Raw genomic sequence first — 18,444 nt, forward strand, 5'->3', positions numbered from 1 at the left:
TTTAACCCCTCTGTCCTGTCTGAGGTCATATTCACAGTCCCTAAGAGTCCTTTACACAAAGGCTGGAGACCTTAACCTCCTCAGCATCCCACAAGGGCAGGAAGGTAAAGCCGACTGCAGAGGGCACCTTACCAAAATGGACTTGGAACTGTCAATCAACTCGTATCTGCATTTTTCAACTTAATGGGAAGAAATTTAAATACCTCCCTATGTCAACCATTTTGACACACTTATAATTCAGAATCCAACGTTCTTGTGGAAAAACTAGATAAGGCTGGAAGCTGATGCCTAAGCAAAAGCCACTAGAAGTGTTCAAATTGCAAACTTATTCGCATCACAGTCAACCTCCAGGAAATAATGTTGAACCACCTTTTAGCGTATCTCCTAGGCTTACTGAATAAAACATGGCTCCTCTAAATGATGCTCTAGCCTAATGCTACAAAATATGTCTAGCACCAGATGGAAGTAACTATACCTCCTGTACCGAATTTCCAGGATGGAAATTCTTGATGCAGACGAGGAGTTTGGCAGTTGCTCTAATTCTTCTAAGATTCCGTAATTTCTATTTAAGTGCGTAGGCTCATTTAAAAAAACTTGTTGAACAGTTAAAATGCATCAGCATACTTTCAAATAATAGTGACAGCCTAAAAAGCACTCCTGTAGTTTTCAAATAATACTGAAAATCTTATTACAGTCCCTACTTTGAGTTTCACCTCTTAATCACCAATTCTCAATGGAACTAGACTTAGAAATCCAAAGGAAGGAGATTTTAAGTGATAAAGATACACACTATCACCTACAACAGCAGAAAGGCAGAATAATTGACTTGTATTACTAAAAATACTCAGTTGGCTTTTCATAAACCGATCTGTCCTCTAAAATATTAAACCAATTTGCATTATTTGTAACAACTAATGACGGTGTTAGTGAAAATGCACGACGCGGTGGCAAAGGCTGAGGCTCTGGAATCAGACAAAGCCAGGTTAAGTTCCAGTTCTCTTATTTACTGACTGTTGGGTTTTGTGCAGTTTGCTTTGCTTTCCTAGCTAACCATGTGCCCCATCCATAATCCCATTCTACACGAGGTTAACAACACCCACTTCAAAGGGCTTCTGTAAGATGAGCTGAAATACTATGTGTTAAATGTTGGACAGACACTAGTTATTTAATAAATGGTAGCTCTTATTATACAAAAGAAACCATAGAGGGTTTTTTTTTTTTTTAAATCAATTGCTTGTCATCTGCATGTTATACCATAATCCTCTTCAATTTAGCCTTCCTTATGCTAAGGGCCAAATAAAATTCTCAGCACATTCTGCAGGAGGAGTTATTCTTGCTGGCTCCAGGTGCCTGTACTGGAGCACATCCTCTATTAAAGCATTAAAGATTTGTACTGGCATTGCTAGTGGACACGTTAGTCTCCTGCACTGGACTGGGAGCTCCTGAGAGGAAGGAGTACTTCCTCCTTCTACCCCACACACCCGGCACAGGGCCTGGCCAGTAAAGGATGTTCCATAAATGTTTGGTGAAGGAAAACGATGCAAAAATTACAAAGGGAAAAATGAGTGTGTGAAAAAGTGCATACTTTGATGTGCAATCTCACTCTTCTTGAATAAAAACTATAATTGGTTAAGGGTATATATGAGTAATTCATTCACCCACTTATGCACCTACTCAAAACTGAATGGCCAGATGCTGTTGAGGATAAAAAAAAAAGTGCGTAAGCCAAGCAAAACGGAACACTGGTCCAATGGAATGTCTTCAAAATGCAGATTCCAGGTTGGTTTGAGGAACCATCTAAAACACTGTTGCTCAGAGTAGGGTTGACAGACTGAATTAAAATCACCTGGCAGTTTGGTAAACATGCAGATTCCTGATCTATTCAGTTCCAGTGAATCAGAATCTCTGAAGATGCATTAACACTTTATAAATTCTAGAATGAATATATTATAGCAAGGTTTTAATTTAAGATGAGAACATCAATGCTGAGATGCTTAGTCATTCCTCTGGTCTGCCTCCATCCTCTAGGATACCATTTACCTTTAACCATAACACCTTATTTCCTAAGACTTCATGAAAATCTTATTTGGGGCCATAAATTACTTAAGTAATTTAGATTTTTTCTATCATCCTTAACAATGAATTTTAAGCTAGGAAAAAGGATTGAGTTAGTAGTTTTTTTCTTATGCTGTTAAATGTTCATATGTTCCCAAACTGATTAAAAATTTCTAATTTTAAAAATCCAAGAACTACAGCTTATAATATTATTGAAATAAAAGACATCAAATTGAGTTAATTCATTTATTTAGTGAGCACTTACTATGTTTTATTTTTTAAATTTTTTTGAGAACTTTTATTGAGATACAATTGACATACAATAAACTGCATATATTTAAAGTATACAATTTGATATTTTTTTCTTATTAGTAATGTATATATGGCAATCCCAATCTCCCAATTCATCCCACCCCAAACACCCCCCACCCCCACCGTTTTCCCCACTTGGTATCCATATATTTATTCTCTACATCTGTGTCTTTATTTCTGCCTTGCAAACTGGTTGATTTGTACCATTTTTCTATATTCTGCATATATGTGTTAATATACGATACTTGTTTTGCTCTTTCTGACTAGTGAACACTTACTATGTTTTAGACACTATGTCAGGTGCTGGAGAGACAACAGAGAGGAAAACACAGCTTCTGGCTTTAAGGAACAGAGCCAACTGGAGGGAGACCCCAGACATGGAACTAAGGTGATAAGGGCTTCAAAAAGGAACGCAACAGTTCTAAGGAGGCACACAGAGAGGGAAGGGACACAGATAAAACTGCGTAAAGAACAAGTAGAAATTTGTCATTCCAATATGTGCCCCTTAAACCACTATGACAAGCTATAAATACAAAGTGAAACTTACTCTTGGAATTGAGAAAAAGGGAAAAGCTGCAAAAACAGCCTTGAATACGCAGAGAGGGAATGGCAATACCCGCGACAGAAGGAACATTGTAGATAAAAGTCAAGAGGTTAGGGAAGACAATACCGAGTTTGGGAAAACAAAGAAATTGAGTGAGATGAAAATTCAAGGGAAGGATTAAGAGATAAAGCTGGAGATGTAAGCAAGTCCAGCTGGAGAGGGCACAGGTACAAGGTAAGATGAGGAGGTCAGTTTGGGATGCGCTTAAGTTGAGGTGCTGTGGGACAGCCACGGGAGACATCTGGGACAATGAGAGGCGTTCACAAAGCAGCAGGACATAGGAGAGTAGCACTCAAGAGGGAGATCTGGATGAAACACACATTTGGGGGGGCATCACATTTAAAATATAAGTGCAGTTATATATGCGTGCTTCACATTCTTTTATGAGCAAAAATAACCATTGCATTTTTGATAGTGCTAGTTTCCTGAGTGCTTTTACATTAAATACATATTTGTAGTAAACCTTAAGAAAGAGACACTCCCTAAAGCAAGCCATCCCGTGGCTTCATTACCTGTAAGATGGCATGATAAGCACGAGTCATATATGCGAGCCAGGCCTGTGGGAGAAAAATTGCACGGTGCCACTCGGAAAGCTGGATGTGAACCTGTGGGAAAAAATTACCACAATACAAGTTAGGCTGCACAATATTAAAACAGCATAAAATGAAAACTGCATCATCAATTCTCTCTTTCCCTTCATTTCCATGGTTTAGATTCTAAAACAAACCAAATCGGTCTAGGATGAGAACCGCAAATGAGCTCTTTTGGATATTTTCAAAGGAGAAGAGTTTAGAGTCCTGTAAAGACAAAATAAAATAAGCCTGGAATTTTCTAAATTAAAGCAAATAAAGTCCTACAATAATAGCAAGTTAAGATGTACGTGTGATACAAATATGTCCTTGAAAATTAGGGGGAAACTCTGTAAAGCCTCTTGCCAATGTCAGGAAACTAGGTATTGTCTAACAAAACCCCCTAGTAATTTTAAATAAAAATAAATATTACTCACATCCTGGACTTCCAATATGACAATTTCTGAAGTAATAAACTTAAATTGCCAACAGAAATATCATGTTGTGTAGAAACCATGATGGTAAGAGCATGCAAATGAGTCCTGCACACAGCAATTGTGCACACCACTAGATAAATGCCCTTTAATCAGTGTGGGTAAACAAGAGAAAAATGATATATGCCAACACTGAAATCCTGTTTCTGAAGACAGGCCCAGACAAAACATCTGGTTTTCATAGTCATTTCTGTTTCTACCTATTAGTATACAGCTATCTTGCAACAAATCTTCCCAAGGTCTGCTTCTGTTAAAGAAAGATCACTCAAGAAAAAATAGTCACAGTGCATCACATTTCATGTTTCCTGTAACTCATCTCATCTAAACTCAAACAATGGAAACTTTAGTCTGTGTCTTACAGGCAAAAAACAACAACAGACACACAAAAAGGACAAATTTCTATATAATTATCCCAGAATCACGGTAACTACAGTGTTTAAGGAGATTTTACTGTACTACAGGAATTAATTTTCTCAAGTGCTTTGTGATGAGGAGGAGAACAGCCTCTCTGAATAGAGCTGGTTTCCATGGCTTCTGGTATTTTCTTTAATCCCAGTCTTAGTGTGGGCCTACTATACGCAAGGGACTCTGGAAGGATATGAGGATTATAAATCGATCAGTATCTGCAGAGAGTTCAGAAATGGGCAGGGAGAGTCAGAAATGGACACAAACAGATTGTAAGGCAAAATTATGAAGCATCTATGGGAACAAAGAGATCAGTTCTGTATGCAATCTATCACCCCCTCATCCCACTGCTTCTTTTTTAAAAATTAGATACTCAAAAAGTATGAAAAAAATCCTCGGATCATGAAATGAACCTAAAAAAATTTATAAAGACAGGTTTCTTGCTCTTCTGATTAAGCACTCACTCTATGGAGTAGGGTAGGGGGAGCCTTGTCAATATGTTAACAAAACTCCTTGAAGGAACGGGCCCACCAATTCCTGCTTCTTCTCTTCTTATCCAGGAAGCTGTGGAGGCATTAATTAGTCCTTGGCCTTGTTGTCTGTTTCCAAAATGTGGGGACTTCCCTTTAACGTTTTCCTACCCTTTTCATAAAATACATTATCTTTAAGTTCTATTTTGAGACCTGGATTTCACAGAAAGGACATAAACACCACAACCAAAACTCGTATCAGTTACTTCAGAACCTCAAAATATTTTAAAATTTTGCTGCCAAATAATCCACGGACATCACTGCACAACTGAGAATACCCAGTCTCAGCAAACTGGCAAAAAGAGCACCGAATGTTTTTGGAAAGACGATGATCTCTCTTGCTTCTTAAACTTGAGTCGAAAAAAGAAAGTAATACGAAAAAATGTAAAGGAAAATGAGCACATCAAATGCTGAGCTTCTAAGAACAAAGACTTTCATGCCAGGAAACCTATTTAAAAGGAGGTTATAAACTGAAGGTTCAAGCTAATCCTCTTGCTGCTGCTCAGACCACATCTGAAGGTGGATGCAGGGAGGCAGTCATGCTTGAGCCTAGACACCAGCCTGAACTCCCCAGGTTTTACAAGATTATACCTAGTCTTAGTGTTCTGTGGTGTTGGCTGCAACTAAATCTCTTTAAAAATGCAGTTTCTCACTCTTTCCCTTACAGAAGAGACTTAGAGAAACAGCCTGAATACGGTCGTGCCCTTACTCTTCCAGCTGTGTTACAGGCAGAATAGACTTCCTTGACCATTTTTAACAAAAACACATTTTAGGATGCTATTCCAATTCAATATATAGCTACCCCATATAGGTTAATATTGCTAGTCTGAAAAATGTAATCAGCATTTTTGAAGCATGAAAATCATGTATAATTTGCTATACTTGTGAGAAGGCTTTGAAGGAAACCCAATCAACAAAACAAATTCCAAATCATGAAGTTTCAACCCTGTTATTCAACAGATGACAAAGCAGGGTTCTCAACCACCGTGCACCAAGTTTTAATTAACATGTGAAATATACTTTTTCTAGAACTACGCGTACCCTTGCAATGAATGACAGGTGTTTGATGGACTGCTGAGGTGAGCAGGTTCTATGATACAGGAAGGAGTAAGAGTTTCTATGTGTAAGAGGTAGTACTAAGTATAATGAAACATCACTGCATGTGCCTAAAAAAGAGACTACATTAGGGAAATATCCAAGCAGGGTCAAGGGGGAAAAGAAGGATAATAAACCAAGAGTGGGGACAGGAGCAGATTACAGGACTAAATAGGGTGGTCAGGGTATCTCATTGGGAAGGTGAAGCCTGAGTGAAAACTTAAAGGAGATGAAGATGTAAAAACAAAGGTGCGACTTCCCTGGTGGCACAGTGGTTAAGAATCCATCTGCCAATACAGGGGACATGGGTTCGAGCCCTGGTCCAGGAAGATCCCACATGCCGCAGAGCAACTAAGCCCTTGCACCCCAACTACTGAGCCTGAGCTCTAGAGCCTGTGAGACACAACTACTGAGCCCACGAGCTGCAACTACTGAAGCCTGTGGGCCTAGAGCCCATGCTGCACAACAAGAGAAGCCACTGCAATGAGACGCCCTCTCACCACAACTAGAGAAAGCCAGTGCATAGCAACAAAGACCCAACATAGCCATAAATAAACAAATAAATCTTAAAAACAACAACAACAACAACAAAAAGGTAAGTTCTTGTGGGAATGTAAAATGGTTCAGCTGCTGTGGAAAAGAGTTTGGTGGTTTCTCAAAAAGTTAAACATAGAATTACCAAATGACCCAGCAATTTCACTTCTAGGTATATAGTGAAAAGAACTGAAAACACATACTCAAACAAATACTGTACACGAATGCTCAAGCAGCACTTTCACCATAGTTGAAAGGCGGAAACAACCCAAATATTCATGAATGGATAAATGGATAAACAAAATATGATATACCCACCATGGAATACTATTCAGCCATAAAAAGGAATGAAGTACTAATGCATGCTACAATGTGGGTGCATCTTGAAAACATCATGTGAAAGTGAAAGATGCCGGACACAAAAGGTCACATGTTATATGATTCCATTTATATTAAATGTCCAGAAGAGGTCAACCCATAGAGAGAGAAAGCAAGCTAGTGGTTGCCAGGGGTGGGGAGGAGGCGGGGAGAGCAAGAAGTGGGAGGGAATGTTTAATGTAGACATGGTTTCATTTGAGGGTGATGAAAATGTTTCAGAAATAGACAGAGGTGATGGTTGCACCTTGTGAGTGTACTAAATACCACTGCATTGTACACTTTAAGCTTTAAAATGGTTAGTTTGACGTTATGTGAATTTTACCTCAAAAAAAAAAAAAAACAAACACAAGGTAAGGCAAAGATCCCTAAAGTGAGCGCATGGCTGACCTGTTTCAGGAACAGAACGGAGGCCAGTGTAACTAGCCCAGATAAAGTAAGCAAAGAGGACAGTGTAAAGAGAGAGGGCTGGCGGATTAACAGGAGAAAGTAGGGCCTTCTAGGTCACTTCTCAGGACCCGCCTTTACTCTTGCTAAAGGGGGAGCCATTATAAGGTTCTGAGAAAAATGGCATGATCAAATCTACATTGTAAGAGGATCCTGCTGACTGCTCTGCTGAGAACAGACTGGAGCGAGCAAAGGTCAAAGCAGAGAAATCTACTCAGAGGCTCCTGAAAAAACACAGGTAAGAGATAATGGTGGCTCAGAGTGGTATCAGTAACACTGCAGAATAATAGTTTCTGAGTATTCAGCTATGTAATTTTTTCCACCCCACCCCAAATGTTACATAAAATGCTAATATATAAAACAGAAAACAGAGAAGCAAAATTTGTCTACATGAAGTAAAGATGAAGGCTGAGGGCTTGACGCTCAGCCCTCTTGATCATCTGAGTCTACTTTGTGGTGGTCCCTAGGACTCTTTAAAACACAGTTTTGACTAGAGGGACATAAAGGAGATCAGTGGTTGTCAGGAGATGGGGGAGCGGGGGAGGGGCTGACTACAAAGGAGCATGGGGGGATTTTAGGGTGATAGAACTGTTCTTATCTTGCCTGTGGTACTGATTAGACAAATGTGTTCATGTTTCAAAATTCATAGAACTTTACACTAAAAGGGGAGTAACCTGCTGTATGTACATAACTCAATAAAATAAAATTTAAAATAGTTTGAAAATGACTACATTTAGAACATATAATTCTCAAATATTCACCTTCCACCATCTAATACCCTCTGTGCACTTCTTTGCCATCATCATTCAAAATCCACTCTTCCTCTTATTTTTCCTCTTTCTATCAATATTACCGTCACCAGGTTTGAAATTTCAGATTTATCCTGGACTTCTCCCTTGCCCCCAACTCAACTGTCAACTCTGCCTCTAAGATGTTTACTATGTTTGTCCCTACTTTCTTCCTCACCAGGTGAGTTCTAATTCCTGCCTTGATTACTGAGGCCACCTAACTGATCTCTTAATAGCCTAAAATCTTGCCTCCATCTGATACATCCTGAATGGTGTTGCTATTATTATATTAACTCAGAACTTCTTTTCAAAAACCTTTGATGGTTCATTAAAGAATAAAGTCCAAATTCTTTTGTGTTATGTCCAAAGTATTAGAATCAAAAGTATACCATTTACTTTAAGACATAATTTGTTGTAGGGACTTCTTGGCGGGCTCGGTCCCTGGTCAGGGAACTAAGATCGCACATGCTGCTCCTAGCAGCCAAAAAAAAAAAAAGAAAAGAAAAGAAAAGAAATACTTTATTGCTACGTGAGAACTCTGCTGGCTAAGATCCTCAACCAATTTCCCCGCTTGATTTTCTGCTCCTCTCTTTCATTTAACCTGTATTCTGGTTCATTTGGGTTATAAACCAATTCCCAAGTCTGTCCTATACGTTACAAGACCTTTGCATTCACTGACTGCTTCCACTGCTCTGAATGCCCTGTGTTCCTCTCATCTCTACTTACTGAAATAATTTTTCCCATCCCTATACTTCCAGTACACTATATGCCTCTCCTGTTACAGTCAACAGATTTCATCTTAGATTATTTGTGTATAGACCTTAATCTCATAAAATCCTAATGGCAGAGATCATATCCTATTCATCCCAGAATCTCTCCCATGGAACCCACAACAGTGTCTCACACATAAGTGTACCTGCTGTGTTTGACCAATTAAATGTACAGTATTCGCTTTAAGGCAAAATCTTGTCATGTGAAAACCACGCTATCATAAACAAGTAATCACAGAAAGTTATGATGTGTGAAAACACGTTAGAAAACTTTTTTTTAGTAGGCACAGCTAAACTCAAACACAAGTTGTTGACGATACAGTTATTTGAAATATTACAAAACATGTCCAAAATGTGCTGGCTGGGAAATGTTTCTTTGCAGATTAAAAACACAGTGACTGACAAGGTGAAATTTTGAAGTGGATATTATAAACTCTGTATTTTGAAATTTCCTAACTAAATTTTAAAATTCGTATCATACAAGTTTTAATGACATATACCTGAAATATTAGCTCAATAGAAAATATCTTGCTTAGAAACACAATTCATAAATGTAGGGTGAATGCTGAAAGACAGAATGAAAAAGGAGATCTTGTTTCCTCACTGCCACCTGTTTTACTTGAAGGAAGTACATGGCTACCTAATTAGATAATTTACTGTTCAGAATACATTGCCCAGAAATTGGGTAATGTTCTCTGCCTCTTGAGTGATTTTAGCAAATACAATTATTCATTTATAAGAAAATACCCATTTTAACAGCCCTTCATTAAATAATTTAAAGCAGGTAAGACAAGCTTTGGTGAGGCTGTTTGACTGCAAAACTACAATGGGATAAGGTAGAGCAGCACATAAAAATCGAGAGGTAAAGTGTTTGTTATTGATTTTAAAACCTCAGTCTCACAAAGTAAGGCATTTTCATGTTTCCCAGATGTATATATTATTATCAAAAGAATAAAACTATTTAACTTCAGTTGCTACCTAGACACACCAATACTGAGCCATTACATTTGGTCTGTAACATACACACACTCCTCCCACATTCCCAGAAGAAAAACCATTTGTACTTAGTGTTAGAGACCCCCAAAGCCACTCAATGTCCCACTGTTTATAAATAAGAAATCACAGGCTTCAGCTGTCTGTCAATAGTAATCTTGTTTGCACAGAATAAATTTTTTTGTTATTCCTTTCCCCAGACAAATAGTGACTGGAGGACAAGAAGGGAGGGCTTGTGGAGGACACATTTTTAAAGTAAAATGACACTCATTACTTTGTAGGTGCTTTCTGGATATTTAAAACTCTATTCTCTCCTCCCACCCTCCCTCCCTCCCTCATTCTCTCTCTAGCTCAGTCTCTCTCTCTCTTCCCCTCTCCCCCCACCCCCCTTTCCCATCAGGATAACATTAGCTTGAAAGCTGACAATTCAATCACATCTCAAGCAACCATTTACTCTGTTATTTAATACGAAGGGGGAAAACCCTGTTACCATAACAACTCACATCACATGGTAATTATGGAGTCTCTAAAACACAGCAAACCATACTTTTCACAGTGTTTTCTAAGGAGAATGTGTAATAAGCACAGTTACCACTTCTCCCAATTATTATCCAAAATTTTCATCTCATTGTTTCATATTGCATGAATGCTAAAGGACTCCATGTTTTTCACAAGAAATATGTTTTTAAATAAAGAAGGAGATGAAAGAAAAGGACAAATGATGGATTATATCGCATGTACTTTTGGGTATCTAGGGAAAAAATGTCAAGAAGGCAAAAGAAAAAAATTAATTTATAAGGCAAAACAAATCAAATTATGATCAATTTCAAAAGAAAGAAAGAAGAAAAAAGATTTCATTCAGCGTAGTGCTGCCAATAAGCCTGATAAAAGTATCTATGAAATAAAAATGAAAAAAGAGTTCATTACCTAATGCTGAGGCAGAAATATGGTTGGGTAGCAGCAGCAGGATCAGGAACATTTGCATGTGCCCAAAGATGGAGGAAATAATGGAGCAAGGCTGCCATTCTCAGCCAGGGACAAATTAGTATCATCCAATTTAGGTGAGAGTGTCATGTCAGAGTTAGAAATGCCAAAGGATGACAAGACAGGCAGCAACTTTCAGGGAAAGAAACTGTCATTCACCTTCAGCTTCCTCATCAACAGGAGCCAACTTAGTCTCAGGATGAGAAGAAGCAGTTATAAATCAGGGTAGAAGAGCACAGCCACTTGAGCTTGGAAAAGCCCTAGTAGATCTGAAATGACCCCTGGTTGTCCCCTGTTCAAAGGAGCAAAGAGAGAGAGGGCACTTCAGTTTTAGAGAAATTTAAACAGGACAGTGATTGTACAGAACTGCTCCTGGTAGGTCAGGTCAAACCCAAATCAGACCTAGATCTGTGAGTCTTCCAGGAGTATAACATGGGAAAATGAAAAACAAAAAGAAAAACAGCTTTTAGAAAGAAGGGGATATAACACTTTACAAAAGAATTCATCACAGATTAAATAGCTAGTTCTCCATGACAATGAAAATACTTGATTTAACAAACATAGTTATTGAGAAACACTGACAATTACATAAAGCAAAATATACTTCAAAATATGAAGAGCAGAGCATTTGGACATTCAAAATCAAGTTCTTTTAGCCATTCATTCACTCACGTACCCATCTACAGTTGTACGCATTCGGGCCATAGAATATTCTATAGATATATGTAACCTTTGGCAGAGAGGGAGGCTAAAGATGTAAATGAATAACAACACAAACTTTATATAATAGCTTGTTCAAATGACAGTAATGTCCTTTCTTAGGAAGATCTCAACAATTATTAGATTCACCATCAATTTAATAGCAACATTTCTGGAAACAAGAAATGATCCCACTAAATGCACATATAAAGTATAAGAAACATTCATGTTTCAAAAGGATTAAAATCATTTATAAAGTGTCTACTATGTGCCAAGGATATGAAGCATTGGAACTACACATGAACAAAGCAAACTCTCTGATTTTATGATGTTTACATCTTAAAAAAGGAAAGAAACACACTAATTGTCACCTATGCTGTGCCACTCAAATCCCCCCCTTCAGGATTAATAGGGATAGATGGATAGATAGAGTAAATAGTTTCATATATTAAATAAATTGAAATTGAATTCATAGTTACAAACATTCCTAAAGAAAACTCCAAGCCCAGACTTTTCACTAGAAAATTCTACCACCCATTTAAGGAAAAGTTATTTATTGGGATAGCATTACCCTGACACAGACATTACGGGAAACTACAAAACTGTATCCCTCATAGGTACGAAGATGCAAAAATCCTTAACAAAATATTATTAGCAAATCAAATTCAGCAATAAATAGGATACTACATTATAATCAAGTGGGGTTTATCCTAGGAATGCAGATTTGGTTCAGATTGGAAAATCAATCAAAATAATTCATCATGTCAACAAATCAAAAAAGTATACAATCATTTCAGTAAATGTAGACAAAAACCATTTGACAAAATTCAACATCTATTTGTGATAAAAACCCTTAGCAATTTAGGAATAAAAGGAAACTTCATCAACCTGATACAGGATATCTACAAAATCTCTACAGTAAAATAAATGTGACATCATATTTAATCTTAAGACACTGAATGCTTTCTCCCAAGACTGTTAACAAGATAAGAATGTCTGCTCTCACCACTCCTATTCAATCATACCAAAGGGCCCTAGACAGTGCAATCAGGCAAGAAAAAGAAATCAAAAGCATACGGATCTGAAAGAAAAACAGTTAAGACAATCTCTATTCATAGACAACATTACAATGAAAAACAAAAGTAATCTACAAAAAAGCTACAAGGATATATAAGTGGGTTTAGTAAGGCCATAAAATAGTATCAATTATATGTTTATATTCTGGCAATGAGCAGTTGGAAATTAAGATAAACCAAAAAACTGTCTAATTGCACAAGCATAAAAATACTTAGGGATACGCAATACTTATTAAATTTAACAAAATATGTGCAAGATTTGTAGTAAGAAAACAACAAAACATTGACCTAAAATAATAGAAAACTATTATACCTTGTGTATGTGTTGAAAAACTCGATATTATTATGATGTCAATTCTTTCCCAAATTGACAAATTCAATGCATTTCTAACCAAAATTACAGCAGGCTTTTTTTGTAGTTTCTCAAAGCTGATTTAAAATTTATGTGGAAAAGCAAAGGGCCTAAGACAGCCAAATTTAAAACAAAATTGGAGGACTCATCTTACTCGATTTCAAGACATTATAAAGCAACAGTAGTGAAACTGTGTGGTTTTGATGAAAGTCTACACACTTAGAACAAAATTAAGTACAGAAATAGATCCATACATACATGGACAAATGATTTTTTGACAAAGGTACCTAGGTGAAGAAAGGATGGTATATTCAACAAACATAACTAATACCTTATGAAAAATTAACTCAAATAATCATAGGCTAAAATGTTAAACTATAAAGCTTCTTCTACAAGAAAACTTCAGAGATGCATCAAGTGATTAATGCATAAACTATATATGATATATTCATATACTGGAATATTATTCAGCAGTGAAAAGGAATGAACTACTGATACATACTCAGTACACATAAATCTCGTAAACATTATACTCAGTAAAAAATGCCAGGCCAGAAAATCCACATATTGCATGATACCATTTATATGAAATGTCTAAAATGGGCAAAACTATACAGAAAGAAAGTGGATTTGTGGTTGCTGAGGCTGGGATGTGAGGAAAATGAGCGTGGCTGCTAAGGGGCACACAGTTTCTTTTCACTGTAATGAAAATATTCTAAAATTGTGATGGTTACACAACTCTGTGCATATACTAAAACCACTGACTTGCACACATTAAATGAGTGAATTTTATGGTATATAAATTATACCTCATTTTTTGTTAAATTAAAAAAAAGAACATGGAGGGAAAAAAGCAGAAAATTTTTGACACTATGGGTAGGACAAAAAGCAAGAACTATAAAAAGAAAATCTTGATAAATTCTTCAATACTAAAGATCTGCTCTTCAAAGACACTAGTAAGGAAATGAAAAGACAAGTTACAGAGTAGGTAAAAACACATTTCTAATTAAAAAAAAAAAAAACCCGTATATCCAGAATATATAAAGAACTCTCATTTGAAAACAAAAGCCTGGATTAAAAATGGGCAAAAGAGCAGAACACTCCATGGAAGAAAAGATATAAATGGTGAATAAATACATGAAAAGATGCTCAACATCAGTAGTCATTAAAAAAACACAAATTAAAAACCACAAAAGGGAAACCACTAACCACTATGAGAACTGCAAAATTTTAAAACTGACCACATTGAGCACAGGCAAGGAGGCAGAGCAACCAGAACACCCTTACATTGCTGGTGGGCATTCAAAATGGGACAGTCACTAGATAAACAATTGGGTAGTTTCTTATATTCACTCACCAAAAGACCTATCGATCTCACTTCTAGGTAGTTATTTACTCAAAAGAAATGAAAACAGATGTCCACACATACACCTGTATGATAATGTTTATAGTAGCTTTAGTCATAATCTGGAAAAAATAGAAACAACCCAAAGGTCCATCAATGGGTAAATTAATAAACAAATTGAAACTATGATAAACTCAGAACAAAGCAGTGACAGGAACCAAAGCAGAGTCTGAAGAAACTTCAGCTGGAAAACTACCAAAGGGACTGCAACAAAAGATACTAGCAGAAAGGAGGACAGTTAGGAAACACTAGAGTAATCCTGGAAAAAAACAAAGGTGTTTGTAAATTGTTCTCTGATTGCCCTGGGAAGGTACAAGGTAGTTCAAGAACTGTGTACTTCCTGGGTCCAATTTCCAGGCTCCTCTACTTACGTGTGTCAAGCACATTAACAGTATCAACCTCTAGATAGCTTCCTCCACAAGACGGCAGACAGCAGAATCAACCAGCATCAGCAGTATTTCGTTCTGTGGAACTGAAAACCACAGTCACAGAAAGATAGAGAAAATGAAAAAGCAGAGGACTTTGTACCAGATGAAGGGACAGGATAAAACCCCAGAAAAACAACTAAATGAAGAGAAGATAGGCACCCTTCCAGGAAAAGAATTCAGAATAATGATGGTGAAGATGATCCAGGACTTTGAAAAAAGATTGGATGCAAAGATCAAAAAGCTTACCAAAGACCTAGAAAAATTAAAGAGCAAACAAACAGAGATATGCAACACAAGTTCTTTTGTTGAAATGAAAAATACACTAGAAGGAACCAATAGCAGATTAATGGAGGCAGAAGGGCGAATAAGTGAGCTGAAAGACAGAATGGTGACAATCACTGATGCAGAAAAGAATAAAGAAAAAAGAATGAAAAGAACTGAAGATAGCCTAAGAGACCTCTGGGACAATGTTAAACGCACCAACATTCGCATTCTAGGGGTCCCAGAAGGAGACGAGAGAGAAAGGACCCAAGAAAATATTGGAAGAGATTATAGTTGAAAACTTCCCTAACATGGGAAAGGAAATAGCGACCCAAGTCCAGGAAGCTCAGAGAGTCCCAGGCAGGATAAACCCAAGGAGAACCATGCCAAGATCTATGCTAGTCAAATTGACAAAAATTAAGGACAGAGAAAAGTTATTAAAAGCAACAAGGAAAAAATGACAAATAACATACAAGGGAACTTTCATAAGCTTAACAGCTGATTTCTCAGCAGAAACTCTGCAAGCCAGAAGGGGGTGGCATGATATATTTCAAGTGATGAAAGGGAAGAACCTACAACCAAGAATACTCTCCCCAGCAAGGATCTCATTCCGATTTGACAGAGAAATCAAAAGCTTTACAGACAAGCAACAGCTAAGAGAATTCAGCACCACCAAACCAGCCCTACAACAAATGCTAAAGGAACTCCTCTAAGCGGGAAACACAAGAGAAGGAAAGGACCTGCAAAACCAAAAACAAAACAGTTAAGAAAATGGTACTAGGAACATACATCTTGATAATTACCTTGAATGTAAATGGACTAAATGCACCAACCAAAAGACACAGACTGGCTGAATGCATACCAAAACAATACCCATATATATGCTGTCTACAAGAGACCCACTTCAGACCTAGGCACACATACAGATGGAAAGTGAGGGGATGGAAAAAGATATTCCATGCAAATGGAAATCAAAAGAAAGCTGGAGTAGCGATACTCATATCAGATAAAATAGACTTTAAAATAAAAACTGTTACAAGAGACAAGAAAGGACATTACATAAAGATCAAGGGATCCATCCAAGAAGAGGAGATAACAATTACAAATATATATGCACCCAATATAGGAGCACCTCAATACATAAGGCAAATCCTAACAACAAGAAGAAATGCAAGGCAGAAATAGAGACACAGATGTAGAGAACAAACATATGGACACCAAGTGGGGAAAGCGGGGAGGGTTGGGGGGGGAATGAATTGGGAGATTGGGATACCAAATTGTACACTCTAAGTATATGCTGTTTATTGTCTGTTAACTGTATCTCAATGAAAGTTCTTAAAAAAAAAAAAAAAAGTACCAACTTCACAGTGTGAATATAGAGATTAAATGAATTAATATATGCATGGCAAATTTTAAAGTGCCTGAGCTGGTTATTAGCTATTATATTGCAATTGTTATTCTCATTAACCAGCTCTTAAAATTATTATTTGATGTCAGTCTGAGAAACTGCACGGCTCATTCTCTATCTCTGCCTTTTTTTTTTTAATAAATTTATTTATTTATTGGCTGTGTTGGTTGGGTCTTCGTTGCTATGCATGGGCTTTCTCTAGTTGTGGCGAGTGGGAGCTACTGTTCGTTGTGGTGCATGGGCTTCTCATTGCAGTGGCTTCTCTTGTTCTGGAGCAGAGGCTCTAGGCATGTGGGCTTCAGTAGTTGTGGCACATGGGCTCAGTAGTTGTGGCTCATGGGCTCCAGAGTGCAGGCTCAGTAGTTATGGCACACAGGCTTCGTTGCTCCACGGCATGTGGGATCTTCCCAGACCAGGGCTCGAACCCGTGTCCCCTGCATTGGCAGGCGGATTCTTAACCACTGTGCCACAAGGGAATTCTCATCTGCCTTTTTTTTTTTAATGAATTATAGCAAGCAGAAGATGAATCCAAACTAAAATCCTACCATAGATTTGGCAGAATTCTGTCTAATGTGTCTTCCAATTGACTCCTAAAATTATCTTTTCTCATCTCTTTGAAATTTTCTAGGCATTCTATAATACAAGCAACAAGTATTATAACCCAAATGTTTTCTCTGTTCATATCTAAAGTACACCTCATAAGCTCTGATACCATTTGCTGAATTTATTGGATGTCTTCTGCTAGCTCCACATTAACACTTTCTCTTGTTTCTGTTCTGATGGTATTTTTAAAATCAGGCTTCCATTAATACTTAACACTTTGGTTATCCACCTAAATACACAGCTTTAAAACACAAAAAGATACCAAATCTCTCTCTTCTCCATACCAACAAATAAGATGCCAGGGACAACAAATCTAGAGATTACCTATGTTTTTTTCCTCTTTTATGAAATTAAACCTCTGTGCTTCCCAGAGAAACACTGCTCCTCCCAGATCTTTCTTCCCTCCTTAGTTAAAGATACTATTAGACAAAAAAGATTCTGAACCAAATATTTACATAATTTCAATTGTAACTAAATATATAAAACTAGGGACTTCCCTGGTGATGTAGTGGTTAAGAATCTGCCTGCCAATGCAGGGGACACAGGTTTGAGCCCTGGTCCAGGAAGATCCCACATGCCACGGAGCAACTAAGCACCACAACTACTGAGCTTGTGCTCTAGAGCCCGTGAGCCACAACTATTGAGCCCACGTGCCACAGCTGCTAAAGCCCACGTGCCCAGAGCCCATGCTCCACAACAAGAGAGGCCACTGGGTTGAGAGACCTGTGCACCACAGTGAGGAGTGGCCTCCGCTCGCCACAACTAGAGAAAGCCCATGTGCAGCAACTAAGACCCAATGCAGCCAATAAATTAATTAATTTTAAAAAATTAATATGTGTGGCACAGGATAGAGGTGGGTCTTTAAAATCTAGCTATGCTGGGACTTCCCTGGTGGTCCAATGGTTAAGACTCTGTGCTTTCACTGCATGGGGCACAGATTCCATCCCTGATTGGGGAACTAAGATCCCTCAAGCCATGCGCAGCCAAAAAAAAAAAATCTGGCTATGCTAACTGGCGGCAATTGGTATGACACAGAATATAATCAAGTTAGTGATACCAAGATTTATAAATTATGCATCAAAATAAGATTTAATATAAACATATTGTAGAAGCACAATTTTTACCTCAAATCCTTTAAAATTTCTGTAATTTATATATTTTCATTCATAATTCATATATAACATGTCTAAATTATGTAAAATAAACCTCTTTGCTATGATATTTTGTTTTGTTAATCATTCATACATTTTAATTTGT

General features: G+C 37.4%; 1 protein-coding gene across 3 annotated transcripts in view; it reads right to left on the reverse strand.

Moving 5' to 3' along the window:
• The window catches only part of FOCAD (focadhesin), a 275,956-nt gene that overhangs the window by 74,175 nt on the left and 183,337 nt on the right, over positions 1–18,444 (reverse strand). For 2 of the 3 annotated variants that reach the window (XM_057720105.1, XM_057720104.1), the window contains one exon: positions 3,484–3,576. The exons of the other annotated variant lie outside the window; for it this stretch is intronic. In XM_057720105.1, coding sequence (XP_057576088.1) covers positions 3,484–3,576 — 93 coding nt within the window. The remainder of the gene's footprint in view (positions 1–3,483; positions 3,577–18,444) is intronic. 3 annotated transcript variants of the gene reach the window in all.

Source organism: Hippopotamus amphibius, chromosome 2 (assembly GCF_030028045.1).
Source record: "Hippopotamus amphibius kiboko isolate mHipAmp2 chromosome 2, mHipAmp2.hap2, whole genome shotgun sequence".
Taxonomy (NCBI): Eukaryota; Metazoa; Chordata; class Mammalia; order Artiodactyla; family Hippopotamidae; genus Hippopotamus; species Hippopotamus amphibius.